Below are 22,998 nucleotides of genomic sequence, written 5' to 3' on the forward strand. Positions count from 1 at the left end.
TCTTATGGAACTCAGCATTACTTTTTAATTTACATAGACACCACACACACACACACACACACACAAAGAGAGAGAGAGAGTCTTCATAAATAAGAAAGACTCTGTTAAAGGTTTGGGGACAAGAAGAGTGAGTCTTTTACATGAAAAAAAAAATTAATACAGACCTTTTAAAACTGGACATCAGATTTCCCTGATGTCTCCCTACCCATCTTAGCAGGCCATCCACTCTTTCCTTCCCTGTCTTCTCTTTATCCCTCAAATTCACGTTCATTTCTGTGGGAGAACCAAGAACCCACCAACATCTTTCTACCAGGTCTCAAATTCCTTGTCATGGAATTCTCACCTTCTGCCCCAAACATTTTATCAAGGTGTTTCCCAGAACAAATAGGAAATCTGAAGATATCCACGAAGATCATCTTTTTGAATTCCTAATATAAGCAAGGAAGCTGAGTCTCAAAGGTTTTATGTGACCTGCCCACGGTCAGGGAGTTGGTATCACTTCTAATCTTCCATTAACTTCAGGACACAAAGCCTGAGACATAACTTTCCAATAAAACTCCCTGTGCAAGGCTGTGAGCTTATTTTAAGATACAGTCAATTGTACTTTGAACATTTTAAGTTAACAGTATGGTCCTCTTCACCCAGCTTCATGGAGCAGGGGCGGTGGGCTGTGAAGTGAAATTGTGATGTGTGGCCTGCTGGATGCTTGTCTCGTGTTGCTACAGTATTGTGGGTGTTGCCAGCTGCCTCAGGAAGTGTAAACACTAATGTTACTTCTTCCACTGCGAGTGGTACTAACTGAGTGATACAGATAGAGTTAGTTTCTATTCCAGTAAACACAATGCCCAATTTAAAGAGATTCTCAGGTTTTCTCCTTCCTCTCTGTATTGTTTTCCTCCTATATTGCTCATTCCCTTTATTATAATGTGATCTGGACTCGCTTCCATTCATAAATCAATATGTTCCAGCAGTAGTAAATGTAAGTACTCATTCCAGGGGTAAATGCTCTGAGAGATTTGTACCCTCGTGTGTGTGTGTGTGTTTATTTAGCCTGGACTGAGGCTCAGGCTGAATTTTCCGAGTAAAGACCACACACACTAGAGTTCCTGCCACAGTCAGTCCCTGGGGACCCTCACACCAGCGCCTCAGGTCCTCCCGCTTTATCTCAGATACATGCCCGCACCACAGATCGGATGCGGCAATCCAGGAAGGGTGCGACATGGAGCTTGACAGGAAAATCCCAAAGCAGGTACTGAGAGAAACGCGTCTGGTCCCCCAGGTACAGCATGATGTCAGGAAAGCCAGACCTCGGCGCCAGAGCTGCTTCTGGAGTGACACATGCGTCCTGGCAGGGGAAAAAAAGCCAGGGCAACTCCAGGAGCAGTGACAAGGTGGGCAGCAAGATGGAAGTCAGTGAGCGAGGGTTGGATCCATTCTCTCTCCCACCGCGGGACTGAGGGACTGCTCAGGGGAGAGAGGGCAGCAACTCTAGAAGGACGGGGAGAGTGGGCAGCTTAGCAAGATGAGACCCCCCCACTCACTCCGCAGAGATCTGTGTACAAACATATATGTATGGGACATTGCTCTGACGCCTAGGGAAACAGCCATAAAAAAATTAAACATAGTTCCCACACTTGTGCAGCTTATCATGCAAAGGAAGAGAGATCATAATTAAATAATCACAGAAGTGGTTAAGTAATTCCTATGGTGATAAGGGCTGTGAGGAAGAGGTAGAGGGGCTGTGTAAATGCGCGCTAGTGAACCCGCGCTGGGTCCGGGTGGTCAAAAGCACCGCCAAGGGGGTTGAACATGTAGGTGGAGCCCCAAGGGATGAGTTGCCTACGTGAATGGCACCCATGAGAGAGAAAAGGTAAGTGCTGAGCACTTATGCATTCGATAAATATTTATTAGGTGCCTACCGGGCACACGCAAAAGCATTTGGGATGCATTAGTGAACAAAAAGGCAAAGCTCCCCGCCCTCACGGAGCTGGCGTGCCTGTGGAATGAGAAGATGAAAAGCCAAAATTGTGCGGGCCTCAGTGTGGCTTCTGCGAGTGAGGGGGAGAGCCAGAGATGATGCTATGCAGTAGGAAAGGGCCAGATGACAAAGTCGTCTTCATCGCCGGGAGGGGCATAAGATCCTGGTACTTTGTATCTCCCGCGTATATATGTCACCACCACGATATGGGAACATTCATTAATACCAGATACATCAAAATAGAAATTTGGGGGCACCTGGGTGGCTCACTGGTTTGAGCGTCCAACCTTTGACTTCAGCTCAGGTCTTGACCTCAGAGTCATGAGATCGATCCCCACATCTGCTCTGCACCCAGAGCAGAGTCTGCTTGTCCCTTTCCCTCTGCTCCTCCCCCACTCATACTTTCTCTTTCTCAAATAAACGAATAAATAAGATCTTTTTGAAATATAGAAAGGGGTCCTCCCACTTGGGGATGCTATGAAGCCAATACACAGCCTATCCCCTCCAGTAATGACACCAAAACAGAAACTGGAGAGGCTATGGCCAGGAGCCCATCCACACCGATGACCCTTCCACTCTGGAAGCCCCCGCAGGCAGGGATCGAGATTTACCCTGTGCCCAGGTTGATGCTGGCATCCTCTAGAATGGGGCAAATGCTCACCAGCATTTACTGAACGCCTACCATGCCCTAGGCATTGCAGGAGGAGATGGACATTTAATGAATGGTCGCGGCAGCCCCACAAAGTAGACGTCGTGTTCTCCCTATTCCTATTTGATAGAGAAAAGGAAGCTAAGGACCACCGAAATTGCACAGCTCGTTCTTGTCTAAACTGAGATCAGAACCCAGGTATGTCCGAATTCAACAGCGTTAATGTTTCACTCTGTCTCCCTCTGCCTCATGGAGACCCAGGGAGCTGCAGGCCCTGGTCCCAGCTCCTTGTTTTGGCTTCCTCGATCCCCACGCCTCCTTCCCCACATGCTATGTCCAGCCGCCTCCTACACACCAACCTCTCCACCAGGCATCGTGAACTTGGATCCAATGCTGAGGGTCATCAGATCCCATTCTGAGGACAGAGCTCACAAGGACTTAGAGACTCACCACAGAAGCAGAGTCTCAGGCCCACCCAGACCTACAGAATCAGAATCTGCATTATATCAAGCTCATCAGGGGTTCTATATGTATAATTTGAGGAGCACAGGTCTCAGCCCAAAATGCCCTTTCTCCTGCTCCTCACCAGGCTATGCTTGACTCAACATCACCTGAGTATTCACAACACACAAGACTGTGCTTACAACTGAGGACACAAAGTTGAATTAAATATGAGACACAAACTCAAGATGATGATCATGTAGTCCTGAGAGAGACATGTAAATAAATGATATTTTTTAAAGTATGAGTGCTAGGAACAAAGTAAGAACAGGAGAGAGTATTTCATACGCCTCACTGTCTCTAAGCAGCATCATAATACCAGGCACGAAGAAAAGGCTTGGTGATATTTCTGGAAGAAAGTGGAGAGAAGGTAATGCAGAGAAAGGGCAGGAGGGAGAAATGAGAGGAGGAAGGAATAGCACTAAGCTGTCGTTTCTAAAATGACAGCTCAAGCAAGATGGGTCCATCAGTGATTTCCCCAGTCAAACTCTTGGATGCCCTGATATCAAGGTCACTATAGTCCCTAACCCACCAGCCTCTCCCCTTCACCTCTGCTCATGTGATTTACTTGGAAAGAGGCCTTATCATTCTCAGCAATTAGTCTAAACATCTTAGATTTGTCTTTGAATCTTCCTTCTCCTTTGGTCTTTCTCAAAGCTATTCTAAAATCTTCCTCTTCTGCTCATTCATGTGTGAGTTACTCAGCGTCCAGTGTGTGTTCTGTGCAGGAGTTCAGGGGTAAAAAAGATCATTTCTGGCTGAAATGCTCACAGTTTCTAGGAGTCAGAGGGTCACAGTGTGGGGGCAGACAGGGAACTGAATCTTGGCCCAGCCACTTACCAGTTTGACCTGGGGCAGTCCCTTCCTTGCTTTGCACCGTTATCCATAACGGAGGATAACTGTACCACCTCACGGACTCACGTAAAGACTCAGTGAGACACACACGGTCACCATCATTATCATCGTCAGGGAGCAGGGTGGGCTTTGAACATGCAGCCGGGGACTGAGCTTACAGAAGGACAGAGAAGTGGAAAGGCTGGAGCCCTGTGGAGGGGATGGCGGGTCGTCTGCTCAGGGTGAGGCCCAGGGTATGCCGGAAGCAGAGGCTAAGAAGGCTCAAAAGCCTGCTTGGGGCCCTGTCCTGGAGCACTGCAACAACCCATGAGCTCTGTGGCGAATCTGCGACAAGAAGACACTGCAAGTTTCTACAAAAAGAAGGATCGTGACCAAAACTTGTTTTCACTGGATTGTTGGCAGACAGTGGCAAAGATGGGGAGGGAAGAGCCTCCGGCCAGAAGTGGGGTAGTCAGGAGGAGACACTGCCTTGCAGTGAGAGAGGTGCCAGTTCACTGACAGGAAGAAGACGGCAGGACTTCTGAATGGAAACATCTAGAAGGCAGGTGAACGTGCTAGCCTTGAACTGAGGAAATGTTTGGGCTGGAGGGACCGACTTGGAAGACATCCATGGAAAATAATAATTAAAACCAGTAGCATGGGGACATGCCCTGAAGGAGTTCAGGTAGGGAGGAGAGATCCTTGGGCACACTCTGCGGGAGACGGGGAAGCAAAAGGAGTCAGAGAAGCCAGGAGGAGAATCGTGATTTGCAGAATCATGGGTTTAAAAGAAGAAAATTAAACCCTATGGAGAAGGACCTAGAAAAGGACTTGAATATGGCAGAGACAGGCATGAGTGACCTTCAACAGGACAGCTGAGCAACTAGGGCATCCTTTTTCACAGTCTCTGCAGCCTAAGGTAATATGAGGCTGGTGGGAAAGGCTTGATACATACAGGCTATGTGAAGCAGCTGCCACATCTTGGGCCAAATGCCTTCTGCGAAGAGTCCATGGCCACGGTCCACTTCCTATTGAGCTTAGCCTGATTACTCTGACTTGACGTGGTGGGAGGGGAGTTCACACCAAAAAGTCAAGTTGTTTCTTTAACCCTGAACTCTTGGACCTTGAGGATTCATTTGCTCTCTTGCTTGTCTTCAGGACATCCAAGCTAGGTAGAAATCCATCTCCGTTTTTAACAGCTCCAGAGGCAAAAAACTCATGGTAATCTGTTCTCCAGTTTCTGAATACCCTTGCCAAGGTTAACTAGAAAATAGGCCCTTGTAACCGAGAGTTTCTAAAAAGCACACTTGACAAATTGAGTAATGAGTCAACCAGTAGGAAAAATAAAGTCAGAGATCACCCTGCTTCTGGAAAGACTGAGCATGGGGTCATCGGAGGCTGAGGGAGTGGACTGTAAAGGAGGTGCAAAGGCCAGAATCCCGGAGAGTGTGCTCTGGGGCTCTACTTGGGGAACTGAGGGTCTCTGTCATGCCCAAGACCATCAAAAGCACGACATACAAAGGAACATTTGTGCTGTGCCCTGAGAATAAACTCGAATGAGGTTATTCACAAGGAATGATTGTCATCAATGTCTCGTCATTGAAGTCTTTCCCTTTCTTGGTGCCTAGAGTGGATGACCCTTGAGATGGCATATGGTGCTCAGAGACAAAGGGCATCACTTACCATCAAGAAGGCATGTCGTGAGGGAAGAGTGGGAGGACAAAGAAGTACCGTGCAGAAAGAACTAGAATAAAAATATAGTCTTGCTGTAGGTAAGGAGACAAAGCTTCTAGTTAGGCTATGGGAAATAATATTTTATCATATTAAAAAATAACTTTAATCATTTTAACATTTACTGAGCAGCTCCTAGGCGGGGAGCCCAGCTCAGGGCAACAAGACACGATGCCACATTCCCTGGAGGTGTGAACAGCTCACTGAAGGAGACCCGCGTGAGCATTCTACGGTGACACAGCACGAAAGGCGCTAAGAGAGGTGAGTAGGTGAGGCTCACGGGGCAGGGACACTTACTACTCCAAGAGAGAAAGAGGAGCTTATAGAAGAACAGCACAGAGAGATCGTGCCACGTCTGAGGACTTTCATGCGTGCTACATGGATTTAGCAGTCCACTGGCATTTGCAGACTGAATATTCATGGATGAACACCGTCTCCATTGCATGATCTGAAAGGTCTCCGCCATGAGGTAATTGCTGAGACACAAATCTGAATGGCTTGCCAGGATGCTAGAGCGGACTCACCAGCTACTTAGCTGGTGAATGGACCACACCCGATGGCTAGCATTCATGTCCCCCCACGGCTCAGCTCTTCTCTTTGACATCTATGAAGTCACGCTCCTACTGTAGCTAAGATTTTTTTTTTTTTAATTTGATTTGCAGAGCCAGGGAAACATGGAGTTAATAAGGTACAGATGTCATGAAGTAAGGAGTTTATTTTAGTGGAAAAATTTATTTAAGTCACTTTAGAAATCACCTTGGTCCCCTCTTTATAGAACCATTAAGAGTTTAAAAGGATCCCTTACATTTTTCACACTTTACTGCTTTTTATAGTGGAAATGATATGTCATGGTGACATTCATGATTTTGGAGGCTCATGAAGGTCATGGATGAACCCTCTGAGAATGTCAAGGGTCCAGGTCTGTGAATAATGAGTTATATTTCATTGGTACTCTACTAGATATAACAAGGCCTCATTTTAATTTTGGAAAGTAGGTATATTCTCCTTTATATGCTTTATCTATCACTTGGAGAAGGCTGCCATTGCTCTGCCTGGTTTACCAAGGCTTAATATGTGCTACCAGAAACTCAAGGATGATATTTATCCCTGACACTGCAGCCTGACAACAATTAACTACATTCCGCCCCTTGAGTGCTTTTCTCTCTGTCTACTTCCTGGAACCTCATAACCGCTGGGACTCAAACTCTGGCCCCGCCCCCCAAATACCCTCCCCGTACTTCAAACTTAGCATGACAACCCACAATCTCAATCTGCTTCCAATTCTGTCTCTTTGTTTTGACTATTACTAAATCAAATGTATTTATTGCTGAAGCCAGGAAATTCAGAGTTGGCCAGACTCTTTCCCCAACATCTAATCAGTTACCAAGTAAATCGATTTTACCTCTTAAATGACTCTCAAATGCAGCCAGGCCTCTCCAGCTCCATGGCACTGCCCTAGCTCTGGGCCAAATCATCTATCATCACAATACCCTGAGCCCCTGCATTGAAACCATCCTTGGTCTATCCTCCAAAAGGATACTAGGTAATTTTTCTCAAACTGCAAACCTTGCACTCATTGGCTTCCAGTGAAGATCAAGATAGCGTCCTATCGATAACTGGTTCCTGGCCAGTGACTCAGATGCCCTCGGTCTGCATCCAACACTGAGGAGCGCCTTGGCTGTGAGCTCTTTATCTCCCTGAGCATGCTGTATTCTTGCAGACCTCCATGCACTCTGCATTTGCCCAGCTCTTGTCCTACACTGCCTGAAAACTCTCGTGTTCTCCGAGAGCCTCTCACAGTACCTTCAGGATCCAATTCAAATGTCACTACTCCAAGAGAGCCACGGTTCTATCTCGTAGGGGCTGGCCCATCTGGCCCCCCACAGTACTGGACACACACCACTATTGTGTATATGTCACAGCACACGCTAACATCTTGTTAACAGGTCTATCTCCAGTGATCCGTGAGCCCCCGTTCATCTCTGAATCCTAGCGTGTAGCACAATGCTCGGCCCCTGCCAGGAAGTCCGTGAGCATCTCCTGAATGAAAGGACTGAATGATTGAGATCTGGAGCAAGGCGGTAAAATGACCGAAGCGTGTTATCAAAAGGCAAAAACGGCTTTTTTGTTAACTACAAAGTGAATCAAGGTGCCAGAAAAGTTAAAACAAGGATGAAGAATGCTTTTATCTCAACCGACTTTTAAATTACTCATCGCATCTGTCCTAGCTAAAGACTAACCGTAGTCAACCCCCTGCCGCCTGGGAGTCACTGTTTCACACTTGGGCACCAGACCCTGCAACATGTTCAACGATCAGAGAAGAAATACTTAAAGAAATGCTATTGGGCTTTTAAATGTAAAAAGATGCCCAGAAAGAGCCTTTGCTAAATATCATTTCCCATCTGGTACCTGGGACCACAATATCCCAGGCATGGCTTGGGTCATACTGCACACAACGTGCAACACCTACATCGGCAGTTACTGTAGGGCCATGACAGTGAGGTTGCTCTTTCTTTAGTCCCTCATTCATTCACAGACGACAAGCGGGTCAGCCCCTACGTGCTGTGCTCTGGAGAAGCTAGGACAAGGGTGGGCCCCTGAGATTCCAGCCTTACTACAGACCCGTGTCCTGGACTCGTATCATTAAGCCGTTGCTATTTAAATCCAGCCTGGTTCCAAAAATGTTAAGTTCCCCTTGTTCTTAGCAGGTCACAGGCTACCCTGGGTAACCTCAAGAAGGCTGCTCAGCGTTCTAATCCAGCTAGATGGCCCTACGGGGCACGACCCGGCTCCAGGACACAGGGACGATCAAAACGCCGCGTTTAGGGTGAGTCCACCGCTGTTCTAATGCCCCAGTGTGGGGGGGTTTGTTGAAAGAGCATTTTCGGAGAAAGAAAAGATTTCGATGAAGGCAGGAGATGAGTAAAAGCTGAGCTCATGCTAGAACCCAAACTCTTGGCATTTGGGTGACGCGGTGTTAGGGCTCGGGGGTGGGGGAGGCGGATCCCTGGGTGCCCTCCCCACGTCTGGTGGCGGAGAGAAAAGCTTCCAGAGCAAATCCAGTCGGGGAAAGGCGTAAACCCACCGCAGTCGGAGCCGCTCCCGGAGGCTTCCTCAAGGTAGGGTACTGGGGAGCTCAAGCCCAACTCCAACCTGACAAACCACATGACAATAACCCACCCGCCGAAGACGGCCGCTCCCCCATCCCCCGCGGCCCCAGACGGGCTCCCACCGGACTCGGGAGCGCCGCGCCCACCGCGGCCCCACCCGGGCCCCGCCGGGGACCCCCCCCCCTAACCCGCACGCCCACCCCGGCACCACCCACCGCAGCCCCGCCCCGCGCCGGCCCCACGTGCAGGGCCCCACCCCGGCGCCCGCGGCCCTTTAAACACCCCCCCCCCCGTGCACATCACCACCCCCCGCCCGCCACCCGGACGGCAGCCGGAGAGGGACAAAACTCATGGCGTACAGCCAGGCTCCTCCGCGGATCACGTCCCGGGCAGCCCGGCCCGAGGGGCCCTCCACCCCCGGCCGCAGCCCCCCGGCGCCCCCCAGCCCCCAGCGGCCGGGCCGGGGAGTGCGGGGCGGGGCCGGCGCCCGCGCGGGTCTCCGCCGCCGCCCTCGCCGCCGCCGCCTCCGCCTGCCGCTCGGGCCGCCCGCTCGCCCGCCGCTGGGTGCGCTGCACGCGGGGGGCAGCCGCGGTGCAGAGGTTCATGCAGCGGCGGCGGCGGCGGCGGCTGCTGCTGCTGCTGCTGCCGCCGCGGAGGCAGACAGACCGGGCGCTGCCGCCGCCGCCGCCCTTCCCCCGGCTCCATGCCGCCGCCGCCGCCGCCTCCTCCTCCTCCTCTCCGGCGAGGGGCGGGGGGCTCCGGCCCCGGGTGGGCACCGCTCCGCGCAGCGCCGCTCCCCCCTCTGCCCTCGGCGGGGGCGCCCGCCGCCTCCTAGGAGCGCACGCTCCGCGCGCCCTGCCGGAGAGAGGGGGCGGGCGTGGGCGGGGGCCGGCGGGCGGGCGTCGGGGCGGGGGGGACCCCGCGCGGCGGCCGGAGGAGGGGGCTTCCCCGGAGGATGCCCGGCGGCGGCTACCCGCTCCCGGGCGCGAGCTGAGCCGGACCCGGAGCGGGCGGCGCGTCGCCATGCCGGCGTGACGGGCGCCCCCGGCTGCCCGCGCGGGCCCCCGCGCTGCCCCACGCCGCGCCGCGCCGGCGCCGGGCGGCAGGATGGGCTGTATCCAAAGCATCACCTGCAAGGCGCGGATCCGGCGCGAGAACATCGTGGTGTACGATGTGTGCGCCACCATCGACCAGTGCCCCACGCGCATCGAGGAGACCTCGCCCATCGTCCTGCGCTACAAGACCCCCTACTTCAAAGCCTCGGCCCGCGTGGTCATGCCCCCCATCCCCCGCCACGAGACCTGGGTGGTGGGCTGGATCCAGGCGTGCAACCAGATGGAGTTCTTCAACACCTACAGCGACCTGGGCATGTAAGCGACCGGCGGCGCGGAGCCGGAGCGGGGTCCCTGGCCCCGTCTCTGCTCCCCACCCCGACCCTCCTCCTCAGCTCCTTCTTAACGCTCTCCCCATCCTCTTTCTAAACCTTCCTCCCGCCTCCTCTCCCACCTCCCTCCTCCCTGCGCTTTTGTTTCAGTGACAGGGCGGGTGTAGGGAGGCTCCTCGCGAAGGCATTTTCTCGTGGTTTGCTTCTGACTCCCCGTGAACGCCAGGAGGACGGTGCGGGGTGGCGAGAACGCGACAAGGAGGGTTCGAGAGACGGGCGTGGGGGTGGCTGGCGAGTGCCCTGGGAGTTTCGGGCCGCCGTCTCGGCTTGATGGGGCTTCCCGGGAAGAGTTTGGGGGGACCTGTGGAGAGAGGAGTGGCGTGGAGTGCCGGGGGCGCACGGGCTGTGCCGCGCGTCCTTCGGAAAAGCCCGAGAGGGCTTGGAGGAGAAGGTCCCGGGCGTCCGAACCGGACTCGCTGGTTGTGCCCTTGTTCCCTCGGCTGTTGAAGTCGAGCCCTTGTGGCCCAGGCCGGGAAGCCTGCAGGCGTCTCCCTTCGGAGCCGCAAACCCGGCAGAGCCGCCTGTCTGGCTCGGCGCCCTCTGGACGAGTTGTGCGGCGGTGGGGAGCGGGAAGGCACCTTGTGCGAGCAGCCTGGGGCTGGCGCGGCGCAGGGTTTTCCTTGGGCTCCGGAAAGTACACGTCTGCTGGCTGTCCAGGGTCCTTACTTGCTCCAGAACTTTGCTAATTGCGGCGCCGGGAAGGATTTCCCAGCGCCCACCGGCGAATCCAGTCGGCGAGCTGGGAGCTCTCCAACTTCGTTCAGCAGCGCCGCTCGGTGCGCGCCGAAGTGGGCGGCTGCGGGCAGACCCCGCACGGCGGCGACTCCGCGGCCGCCGCCGGGAGCCCGCAGCCTGCCCCAGAACCGCAGGCTGCGGGCTGTCGCATCCAGGACTTGTTAGTTACTCACTTGCTGAACTCCCTGCGGGTCTCCTTGCAGAAGCCGGCTCTGAGCAGTTGGCGACCACAGTGGCTAAAAGCTTTGGGGCCTGCATTGTACCTGTGTTAACGGTGTTGGTCTAGAGCACGCTAATTAGCCTGCAGCCTCTAGAGAAACCCTTTTCTGGAAACCCAGCCTCATTTCATGTATTAGCCGAAGACTCTGGAGCTCCCAAGGTTCATGCGTTGAATATATGGGGCAAGAGAGTTTCTATTTTGAAACACCAAACTATCTTTTGTAATGGCATTTCGTAGGCTTTGTACTGCAGTCTGAGAGCCTGGAAGTTAACACTAGTCATAGGTGCTGAAAGAAATTTTGGCGGGTTGTTTTGTTCCCCCTGCCTTCCCCACAAAGAGTTTGAACTTTTTTCTTTAAGCATAAAAACTCAGTGCTGGAGGAAGCGCATTCCCTGTGAAGATGGGCGAGAGCCTGGTTTCTTCCTATATGCCTCTGTTCACTCTGTTCTTATCTTTCTGGAAGACAGCCGGATGTAAGCAATGGGGGACATATTATTTTAGGTGATTCATGCCATTTAAAAACAGACACACCCTCCAAAGGATGATTATATCAAAACACAGGGGTCTCTTAAAGCTGTTCTTTTAGAAACCCATTATTTCCAGCCAAGCCAGGGAAAGGCCTTCCCTTTTGTCCTGGCCCTGATGGCAGTGTGCACCTTGCGGGGGCCGGGGGGGGGGGGAGCAGTCAGTAATTGCAGTCTGGGGCCCCTGCAGAGAAGGCCAGGAAGGACTGATTCAAAACAGCCTCACTTTTCCCCAAACTGCACAGCAAGGCCTCTCTGCTGCTTTGTATCTGTTGTGAATCAGTAAAGCAAAAGCAAACAAATGAATAATTTCTTTCCGTAAAAGAAAATATATTTTACCTCAGGAAAAGCAGAGCTGAGTTATAAACACAGTAGTTGAACTTCTTGAATCTGGGGGAGCGTGTATCCCCAGGGGAACCAGCTTTATCGGGGATGAACCGGTGTTAGGTCTGAGGGGCACTTATTCCCTGACCTTCCCTTGCTGAATTCTTGCCTCTGGGGCTAGGAAAAGAGCTTTGCTTTTAAACTGCCACTGCCGGTATTTTAAGAATCTTGGTGTTCATATCGATGGAAGCAAAACAAAACCCAAGAAATTGTGAAGCATATTATTGGAGATCCGGATCCAGAGCCCACCTATTTTCACACTTGCAATAATTGCTCTGCTTAAGCATACTTTACAGGCCAAATTTGACTGAACCCTCAAAATATTTATGCCCTGAAAACTTAGCCAGTGCAGACTCTTTCATAGGATCTCATACTGCATGAAAGTCTGCACAGTCTGTTATTACACACTTTAGCCGGTATCTTGAGTGGGAGAAAAAAACACCAGAGGCTGAATTTTCACCTCGTGCAATGCTCTTGTTACATGAAGCATGATATGATCAGAGGGTATAGGTTAGAAAGCTGCCTTTTCAACATTTTAAAAGGCACTGCCAGAGGAAATCCAAAATTTTAAATGGCAAGAAACTTCTGGGGACAGACTTAAAAGAAAACATGAGCTTTTGTGGTTTAAAGTTTCTGCATTTCCAAGAAGGAGTAGGTTTCTGAAGGAGCATTTGAAATAGTTGATGATCATGATGCTGGAGCTTAATTTGAACTTGAACTCAAGTGATTTGGAACTTCCTCACATGATTGCATAGAAGCCAGGCTGGTGAATACTCACGTCCTCTTATCCAGCTCTCCTTTGGCCCTGGTGAACCCCGCAAGTGCAGCCCTGATCCAAGGCTTCATCTTTTGGGAAGGAAGGGCTCTGGTTTTTTGTCAATCGTCCCATCAATAAACAAATATCCATCAGGCACCTCTCAGAAAGCAAAGGATGGAGGAGGCAGCTTCATCGTTCCTCATGCAGGAGGGAGGGAGGGGCATGTGCAGAACAAGGCTTTGCTCCCAAGTGCTGTAGCAGAAATGCTGGGAAGAGGGGCAGGAGGCCAGGCAAGGTCTTCTAGAGGCAGAAGGACTGGAGCTGGGTGTGCGCAATGGTTAAGATTCAGCTGGAGAAGGAGGGGCTCGTTCTAGAAGGGAGGAACAGCAAATACATGGGGACAGGAAAGTCTCAGGTGTCTTAGGAGAGCATAAGGAGGCCAGGGTGGGGCTTTCGAGTAGGAGAGCAGTGGGAGGTGAGGTCCGGAGGCAGGCCAGGGTCTGCTGGGAAAGGCAGGCCAGGGTCTGCTGGGAATGACCTGGAAGAGAGAAGGCTGAGGTGCAGTGCAGAGAGGCTCTTCATACTTTCTTCCTACCTCCACAGCATGCAGGGACTTTCAACAGAGACGTAAAACCTTTGTGATGAAACAATTTAGAAAGCTAAAGTATGCCACCTAAGAGGTTTCCAGAGTGAGGTGTGGACAGAGAATGGGGTTCATGTGTCAAGGATGAAGGAGGTGAATCTGAGGTCAAGGGGAGAACAGACAATGGCTAAAGGCGCTCCCCACTCTGAGCCCGTGTGCGTCATCTTCTAGAGCGGTAAAGGAATTGTGGTCAGCCTGGGGCTGGGAGACCCTTGGCCTGGGTGAAACCTGCAGAGCTCGTAACTTACTCCTGCCCATCTTTACTCCTCCGTCAGAGCCAATGTTGATGAGACTTGGACTCGACCTGCCCATCTTTGCTGCCAAACCAGTCCAAACCAAGCTGGTTTCTATCCATTCCAGAATCGTTTGGGTGCAGTTTGTGATTTCCGTGTTACCAAGCCAGCAGGTGGTTTTGAGAGACTCACTTTTTCAGCAATATTCTGCATAGTTGACAGATCCCTCCATCTTGAATCACTCCCATCTGTTAGCTTTATGCTGTTCTTCTAGCATTTTCTCTGTCTTACCTCAGAGTACAACTCATGAGGATATTCCCCATCTGATCCTTTCCCAGGGGAATTGTATCCATCCCAATGGCGGTAGATGGCCTGTGTGATACGCGGTCACCTGCAGTACAGGTGTGTGTGTCGATGGACCTTTTCCACTTGTCTGTCTCCAAGGCATCTCAGGCTTCATGTATCCAAACCAGAACTCTTGATTGCCGCCATCGCTCCCCCCCAGATCTGCCTCTCCACTGATCTACCCCCAGCTTGGTATAAAGAACACCTCCAGGGCGCCTGGGTGGCTCAGTGGGTTAAGAACACCTCCAGCCCCTGAGCTGCTCAGGCTAAAACCTCTGTGTGTCATCCTAGAATATTTTCCCACACATCCAGTCCGTCATCAAAGCCCGCTGGTCCCGTCTGTGGCATAGCTCTGTAATCCGGCCACCGCTCAAATATCCTCACAGGGCAGGTCACCTGCTTCCGCAGACGATTTCCCACCTTCATTCTTGCCCTCCCTCCAAGTGAGATTTTCAAAATGTAAATGTCATCACTTTCCTGCTTTAACTCGTTTACTGACTTTCCATTGTAATCGGGAGGCTCTGTGAAGGCCTCTTCGCAGTCCCTGAATTTCTGTTCTTAAGCTATGTCAGCCTGCTTCCGTTTCCAAAATAAATCACTACTTCATCCCAGTTCAGAACTTCTCCTTGTGTTGATCTCTGTCTGAAATGCTCTTCTTGCCCACCTTTTTCGAGCACATTCCTACTTCTCATTCAGGTCTGAAACCTGACCTCGTCAGAGGCCACCCAGATTTCACAGTTTAAATGAAGATTCTTCTGTTCTCTTGAATGAGACACTCTTCTTTTACTTGTTACAGTTTGTAAGAACGTAACTGTACGTTTACTTAACACCTGACCCTTCTGCGAGAATGTAAGCCCCGTGAGAGCAGGTATCACATCCGTTTTATGCTCTCTGAATGGTGTTGAGCTCCTAGCAGATACTCCATAAACATTTGAAAAATAAATGAGCCATTTTTTCCCACCTCAAGTACTCTGTGTCATCTTCAACAAATTGTCTCTCTCTTCAAAATCAGCTTTTTTTTTTTAAGCCTTATTATTTTTTTTAATTAGAGAGAGCGAGAACACAGCAGGGAGGGGCGGGCCAGAGGGAGAACCCAGAGCAAACTCAGCGCTGAGCACAGAGCCCAACGCAGGGCTCGATCTCATGACCCTGAGATCACAACCTGAGCTGAAACCAAGAGTCAGATGCTTAACTGAGGCCCCTGGGCCCCCCTCAGAATCAGCTTTCCCGGTCACACCCAAGGCTAACCCGATCAAGCTCTTGAACTCTAGACACCCCAGCCGTGGCTTAGCGTACACACAGTTTCACGCCACTCTGCTTTCGTGTCATTGCGTTCTGCGTCGTCCCCAGCAGGTCCGCTGCTGCTCAGCATGGGCTTCCCTCTGTCACGTCCTCTGCCTCCATGCAGATCTGTGCACCAGGAGTGGGGGGCACCAAACACCGAAGCCTCACTTTCACGTCACCTGTGATCAAGTGGCATTCGGTGTCTGCCCGCAGAGACGTAACCTGGAGACGGTGTCATAGCACCGTTCGCCCGCGTCACTGCCTCGTGGCCGGAATCGCAGGACTGTGGGTGCTTTAGTACCTCACCCCTTTGGGTCATTTCCCTCAAAGCTAACACTTCCCTTCTTGTCCGTGGCTGCACGCGGCCTGCGCGTGCGGTGTGGCTTTGAGTGTGGCCCGCGCCAGTCATAGAGATGGCTCCTTCGGGCATCTGATGAGCCCCCCAGGCCACTTGCACCAATACCCACCCTGTCCCATTCCTGTTGCATCCGCAGAGGGCAGAGCTCATGACCTGGAAGGGGCTAGAGCTGCTCTTCCCCAGAAATGTCAGGGGCTCCCAGTCTAGAGCATCAGATGGGAAACAGGATCCCGTTCCCTTCTGAGAATCCTGAGTGCCCTTGAAGGGGAGCTGGCCTCACCCTTTGCCTCTAATCTTCTCCATCTCGCAGAAGAGGAGCAGGGAGGATTAGCAGATCTGATGAGGAAGCATTAAGCTCACTGGAGATAAAGCAGGACTCCGGGGCTGGAGGGGGTGGGAGGGACCGGAGGAGACGTCGGACTTGGGTTAGGAGGGGAGGTGAAAATGAAATATGGCTGGTGTCACCCAGATGCTACAACGCAGCCAGGCACTGGGTGGGCAGGGACAGCAGGGCGTCGGTGACCTTCTGCCGGGCAGCAAAGGCAAGGGCTGTCTTTGGGGCCATGTCTGCAGATGCTCCATGTTCCAGGCGAAGAGAAAGGTGGGCGATAGGATAGGGAACTGCAGATGCTGGTGTGGGGCACAAGATGCCAAATACCCCTTACCCCCCGATTTGTACAGTGCTCTGATCTCGGCTGCCCCTCCTGGAGCTCGATGCTGTCAGTGTGCCCATCTTTCTGAGGGGAAGACTGAGGCCCAGGGAGGTTAGAGGACTCAAGGGCACAAGCCTAGCAAGTGGCGGCACGGCAACTGACTTCTGACCCTGTACCCTGCCTATCTGTTTGCTGCCATGCTTGGCCCGGCGAGGTGGGGACCAGCCAGCACCCCGTCCCCGTCAGCGCTAGGAAGCCTGGCGGTTACGGCTGCTAAGGCCTGGGGCCTCACTCCTGCTTCATCGCTCCTCGAGGAGAGGATCTGGTTTCCCAGAGGCCCCGGTTGGGTGATTCTGTAGTTCCCTTTTCATGCGGCCACTTGGGTCGTGGATTCCAGAGGCGCCACCGTTTCTGACGTATTCACACTACCCAGGCCATGGGAAGTGGCCACCGTTTATGAATGGCTGTCCTGAGAAGAGCCAGAACAGGAAGTGAGCAGCAGCAGCGCATTCTGGTGGCCACCCCCAGACAGGCAGGGCCCGCGTGGTGCCGGGGTCCCTGGGAGGGGTTGGGACGCACACACCAGCCGCAGAGAAACCCCCACAAGGTATTGGGGGAGCTGCCTGCTATTCTCACTGGGTCTCCCAAATCAGCGAGATACCCTGGAGTTGTTGCAGTGGGTTTTAGAAAGAAGGGCGCGTTTGTCCAGGTGGCGGGAGACTCGTTTGCACCCAGGAAAGCCTCCCGAGAATGGGAGATGCGCTACTGAAAGGCCGCGAAGGGAGAGGGAGAAGCCACGGAAGGTCTCTGTGCCGAGCGCTTTCCGCGCACGGCCCCCACCCGGGAAATCTCAGCAGCCAGGGGTCCCTCCTGTGGCAGCGAGGTTCAGTAGCTGATCCAAGCGGCCCCGCCAGGAGCCCAGGCCCCAGCCACCACTGGCCCCCCTCTCTTTCTAACCCACTGCCTTCACTGCTATGAAGGAGGCGCTCAGAGCTCGCTCTGCAAAATATTGTTGTCCTGCTACAGTTCCCTAGTTTCTTCCAAAAGCGTCCTGCTGTAGTACATTTCTCTGAATTGTGGGTTTTCTCACCTTTGGAAAAGGAGAGAATTGTTTTGAGGTCAGGGGTGCGGACATCTCAGAGCTCCCGCTGAGGGGGGCAGTAGATATTAGGAGTGAGAGCCAGTGCTTTCTGGGGGTGCAGGGGGCACAGAAGGCAGCCCCTAGCTCTCAGGGACCCTAAGCCGGCTAGTCTGGGCCGCAGATTGTGGCTCTGGGCTGCCTTCTCAGGACCTTCCTTGATGGTCCCGTGTCAGCCCCGATGGGCAGCATGGCAGTCACCAGCTGACGACTGTCTCCCAGACCACTCAATTCCTGGGCTTCAGAGTCTGCTTGTCCCCTAGACTCTCCAGATCATCGCTGTTTGGACAGATGATCAGGAAGAGAAAGAAGAACCCCTTCTGGTGGCAAAAGGACCCTTGGCTCACCGGGCCGGCATCCCCTTGGCTCCTGGGAATTGTGGTACTACTGTTCCCCTCCCAAGGCCCCCTCAGGCTGCCATGTTAGCCCTGGGGACCCTTCTCCCTCGTTAGGTTCCAGGATGCTAGCCGGGGGGAACCAACAGCTCCCTGTACCCGCTGAGGATGGCGACTCCCCAGTGCCAGGGTTCGGGTCAGAAGGCCTGGGTTCGAGTGCCCGTCACGTGATCTGTGGCAGATGCCTTAACAATTCAGTGTCTGCTCTGCACACATGTCACTGGGCGATAAGATCTGCCCTGTCGCCGTCACTGGGGGTAAAACCATGAAAGAGCTCTCCAAACTGAAATGGGCTGTGCTTGCTTTACTGTTATCATTATGGAGCGTGACCCTTGTCACTAGAGGATGACTCTCAATCAGCCTCAAGGACCAGGGAGGTTGTGGCTGTGGCCCTTTGGCTTCCGGGCAGGAAAGCGTCCTGACTCTGAAGATGGGGGGTCCCAGACAGCTCAGCGGCTACTCCCGGGCCCCGCTCAGAGCCAGGGATTGGGGGAGGCTGCTGGCTTTGCTGGCTTCCCTTCATCCCACCCAGAAATCACCCGCTCAGAGAGGAACCTAGGACTTGGGGACGATTCTAGAGTGTGTGAGCCATGCTGTTGCAGCTCCAGAAGGAGCTGTCACTGCAGATGTCCTAGCCCAGGTGAGCAGGTAGGACCAACACCTGAAATGATTCGCATCCAAATTATCATTAGTGTGTCTGCTGTCATTAATACACTTTATTCTCTCCATATAAAATGACTTTGTCTCTTTGTAAGACGACCTCCCATAATTAACCTGATGATAAACACGAAACATATTTAGGGCAACCATAATTCCCATTTCACACGTGGAAGAGGAAGCCCAGAGATGACAGAGTGCACTCAAGGTCACCCTGGCAGACATTGGGTGGGGCAGGCCCGGGGCCCAGGCCTCTCAGCTCCAGCCCTAGTGCCTCCCGGTGCCAAGTGCACAGTCAGCCAACCCTGGACAGGAGCTGGGAACAAAAGAAGTCACCCTTAGAGCCGTGCACATTGGGCACCTCTGGGCCAGTCTGCATTTGTGGCCTCTGAAGACAAGAGGGCAGAGAGAACACTTCAATGTATTCAACAGAAGGAAAGAGAAACGTGCGGGCTGTCAGATTAAAGTGATCGCTTCTCGGCCTTTTGGCTAAGATCAAGTGTCAGATTAAAGTGAAATAAATTTAAGACCGTGGTGTCTGATGGCACCTTACTGGGGTTTCTGGGACAGGCCTGCCTCAGAAAGCCTCTGGCTGGTGCTCTCCTGGGGCCTGACCTTTCCAAGCTGGCTTTGGGCCTGTGTCAGGTGGGGGCACTCAGAAGCTGTCAGAGGCCCGGCGAATGGGAAGTAATAAACCAGCATCCGAGGTCAGCGTCTTGAAGGGCAGGTGGGCTGAGGAGGTCGGGGCTTCCGGGCATGAGTGGGGGCCTAGACACACCTTGGCAAGTTGGGAATGGCCAGAAATAGGCCAATGAGATGTTGCTTTGCTCTAGCCATGGGTAGGGGACCGGGGTCGGGCGCTGGGGTATGTGGGGACCATGAGGCTGGAGGGGACTCAGGCTGGTCTGGGACAGGATGCTGCCTTACTTCCTCCTCCTAAGGGCCACCAGCCAGGCCTCCATTCCCAATGGCAGCCTTCACACCAGAGGCTGGGGGGACTCCATTCAAGACCAGATTTTTCTTTCTTTCTTTCTTTTTTTTTTTTTTTTTTACAGATTTTATTTATTTATTTGAGAGAGAGAGAGGGAGAGCAGAGAGGGAGAAGCAGAACCCCCCCACCGAGCAGACAGTCCAACGTGGGACTCGATCCCAGGACCCTCTGTCCACGACCCAAGCCGAAGGCAGGCGCCCAATTGACTGAGCCACCCAGGAACCCCTCAAGACCAGATTTTTTTAAAGCAACTCAGATAATTGAGACTCTGTTTCAAACGTTCATAAATAACCTTCACATTTTTTTAAGTAATTTGTGTCAGAAAACTAAGCCCACACTCCCAAAATTTCTTCGTGGCCTTTAGAGCCAGGGAGGCTGTCTGGTGCTGGGCCACACGTGGACTTTAAGGAAGGAGCCGGCGTTTGCCTATTGTCCGTCTCCCCGCGAGGCCATAAGCAGCTTACTCAACGACAGTCAGCCGCTTGTTGAAGACGTGTCTCTCGCTCAGGGCACCACGTGCGCATCTGTGAGTGAGGCTGTTACTTTCCCTGTATCAGAGATGAAGAAACCGAGGCCCAGAGAGGTTGACTAACTTGCCTGGCGTTACGCAGCTAATCAGTGACAGCCGGCATTAGAAACCAGGTTTCCAGAGACTCTGTGACAAGAGGCTGCCTCTATGAAGAACGAACTAATGAACGGATCGGGGGCATTCCGGAGACTGCCTGAGTGCTTGCCTTGGTCCTTCCTGAGCAAACCTGGGGAACAAAGGGTTTCATCATATCGGAAATAGCCAGCCTCCTCGCCTCCCAGCTGGCCTGCTCAGCTGGTCAGGACGTGACATTAATGAGGCTGGGGTCTGGGGGTTGGACCCAAGGGACCCGCTCAGCACCTGAGTTCACATTCTTTACCCTGCCAGCCACCTGGCAGGTGACCGCAACCTCCTACCAGTCAGAGCAGAGTCTAGATTCAAGGGAAACACCCCGAAGACTGCAGGTAGCAGGCCAGCAGAATCAGCCACGGGTCGGGAGTGTCAGGGCAACGTGGGGACTCCTCTCGCCCCCGGCTCATCTTCACAAATGGGGACCCTGAAGCCCAGAGACAGGTCGTGACACAGCCAGTGACCCGAGTCCTTCTGACCCTGGGCACCCCTAGTCCGTGAAGGAGGAACTGGGTCCCCACCCCCTATGATTTCATCCCTGCCCTCATCACCCTGCTCCCTGTTTGCTGAGGGTCCAAGTTTCTGGGCAGAGATCGCCAAGGGAGGGAGCAGCCCAGAGTTCAGGAAGGGCCTGGCCCTCGGCAGCCCAGGGAGGAACCCTCATCAGCCCAAGGGATGTGTGCACAGTTGCCGGAGTGGACAGACCAGCCGACTCCCACACTCCATAGACGGTCGTTAGCAAGCAGGAAAGGAGAGGGTCTCCCCAGAGATGCCCATCACAGATGGCAGGAAGGAGGAGGGTCTGGCAGCCTGAGCGGGGAGGGGTGTGTGGAGCATGCGGGATTCTGCCTGGGCGCCCAGCGACCCAGAATCCCTTTCCCCCACCTCCCACCCCCTCGCGCCCAGGGGCCGATGCCGTACATGGGCCCCCCGGCCCACTGCCCACACGCAGGCAAGGTAGCTTCGTGGCCCCTGGCAGGTCCAGAAGAAACAAGATCCAAGTGGTGTCAAAGGTGACAGATGGGGGGGGGGGGCTCTCCCCTGACATCAGGGCTCAGCTGGGAGGCTCCTGGGGGTCAGAACAGCTGGGGCAGATTTGAGAGGAAAATCCTAGCAGCCGGGAGACTCTGTTCCTGTTGTGGCTCTTAGCTGGGTTTCTCTCCCCCCTTTTTTTTCCTCTTATTTTTGATCACTTGAGGCCTTTTAGCACGGGGGCATGATCTAAGCATGCAGCCGCTTACTCTCAAGAAGGGAAGGGTGGAGGGGAACGGAAGCCAGCCGGTCAAGGTCAGCACACCTTGCCCTTGGTGGGATCTAAGGGGGCATCTAGAGGAAGGCCGGCAGAGGGGGCCGCGGGTGCCTCCAAGCAGCCTACCCCCTCGGCCCACCTGGTGGCTCCAAAGTTCTGTCTTCGTGCCACCGCAGCCTGGCCCTCATGATGCCTCGGGAAGGTCTGAGCCACTGTCAAGCGGTCTGCTTCCCCCTGGCACGCTCCTGTCCAGCCTGGACTTCCCTCTCAAAACTTGCACGGGGACCCACCTCCGGCCCTCCCTGGAGGACGAGGCAACCTCAGATCTCCTGGCCTCGTTGGGCCCCTCACGGTGGTCCTGTTGGCCTGCATGGCCTTTTCAAGTCCCGGTCCCTGTCCACCTCGTGCACCGTCTCTGTGTCCACGTCAGCATCTCCCTGCCTGGTTTCTGGCCCTCTTCTCCTCTCGGGCCAGTCACCCTGTCAGCCGGGCCTTAGCCAGGTGCCTGCCCCGGACCCCTGTCCTCCTGGGCCCTCTCTGTCAGACTCCCTTTCTCTCTCTGAGGTAGGACAGCTCAGAGGAGCCGTGCTGTCCTCTGCCCTGGGAGGCCGAGAGCCACCCCGTCCCCCTCCAGGTGCCCTCTAAGCCGGCACTCTTCCTCTCTTGAGGATGGGTGTTAGGGTTTCAAAAGCCACGGAACAATCTTTTTGAAGAAAATTGTTTGTGCCCTACAGGGGCAGAACTAGAGTTCTGGAAGTCTGGCAAGGCAGCTGAAACTCAGGCCAGACCAGCAGGCCAGGGACATCGCAGAGAGGGTTGAGTAGGGAGGCGACGGACCGATGCTCCAGGCTCCAGGGCCAGGCCCCTCACAGAAATCTGCTGCAGAGGGAGGGGGTATGAAGGAAGTTGGAGAACATGGCTCACTGCCCTTGTCCTCTTAGTGGCCATCAGAAAGGCCTGGGTGTCGGGAGTAGACCCTAAGATGTAGGAAAGAGTACAACGGATGGGTGCGGACGGGGCCGAGGGAAGCCAGAGCCCAACTGCTCCTGCCCAGTGAGGCCCAGCTCCTGACCTTTTGTCCCGCCCTGCCTTCCTGGGGGTGAACTTGGGAGACCCAAGCCAGGCTTCCACTGATCTCAACCCACCCCAAGGCCAAAGACCAGCCCCCCACACTCTTCTCTGCTGAAAGGCCCTAGGGTAACTGTCTCCGGTCAGGTAGCTGAGCCGACCCTCCCCGACTAAGGGGTGCGTGAGATGGATGGGAAGGTTGGGGCTGGGCACCCCGAGAGGCACCTCCCTCCACAGCAAAGGTGCGTTCCTCCTGCACCGGCTGCCGTCTCTTTCAAATGACCCTGAGAGAGGACATCTTGTCAGAGCCCTGGTCCCCCAGAGCATCACAACACCAGGGGACCCCCATGGGGTTGCAGAAGACTCAGAGAGGGAACTGTTGCATGGAGAAACCAAGGGTCAGACCTGAAGGTTGCTGAGAAGGGGTCACTGTGCAGACTTGGAGCTAAGGGCCCCTTT

At 53.7% G+C, this 22,998-nt stretch overlaps 1 protein-coding gene and 1 pseudogene across 1 annotated transcript in view; both read left to right on the forward strand.

Annotated features, from left to right (window-relative positions):
* Positions 1 to 9,910: 9,910 nt before the first annotated feature.
* FAM78B (family with sequence similarity 78 member B) overlaps positions 9,911 to 22,998 on the forward strand; it is a 73,652-nt gene continuing 60,564 nt past the window's right edge. Inside the window, exon 1 of the mRNA XM_059146980.1 lies at positions 9,911 to 10,173. Within this exon, the coding sequence (XP_059002963.1) occupies positions 9,911 to 10,173 (263 nt within the window). The remainder of the gene's footprint in view (positions 10,174 to 22,998) is intronic.
* Positions 19,043 to 19,170, forward strand: LOC131815428 (U2 spliceosomal RNA; annotated as a pseudogene).

Source organism: Mustela lutreola, chromosome 14 (assembly GCF_030435805.1).
Source record: "Mustela lutreola isolate mMusLut2 chromosome 14, mMusLut2.pri, whole genome shotgun sequence".
Taxonomy (NCBI): domain Eukaryota; kingdom Metazoa; phylum Chordata; class Mammalia; order Carnivora; family Mustelidae; genus Mustela; species Mustela lutreola.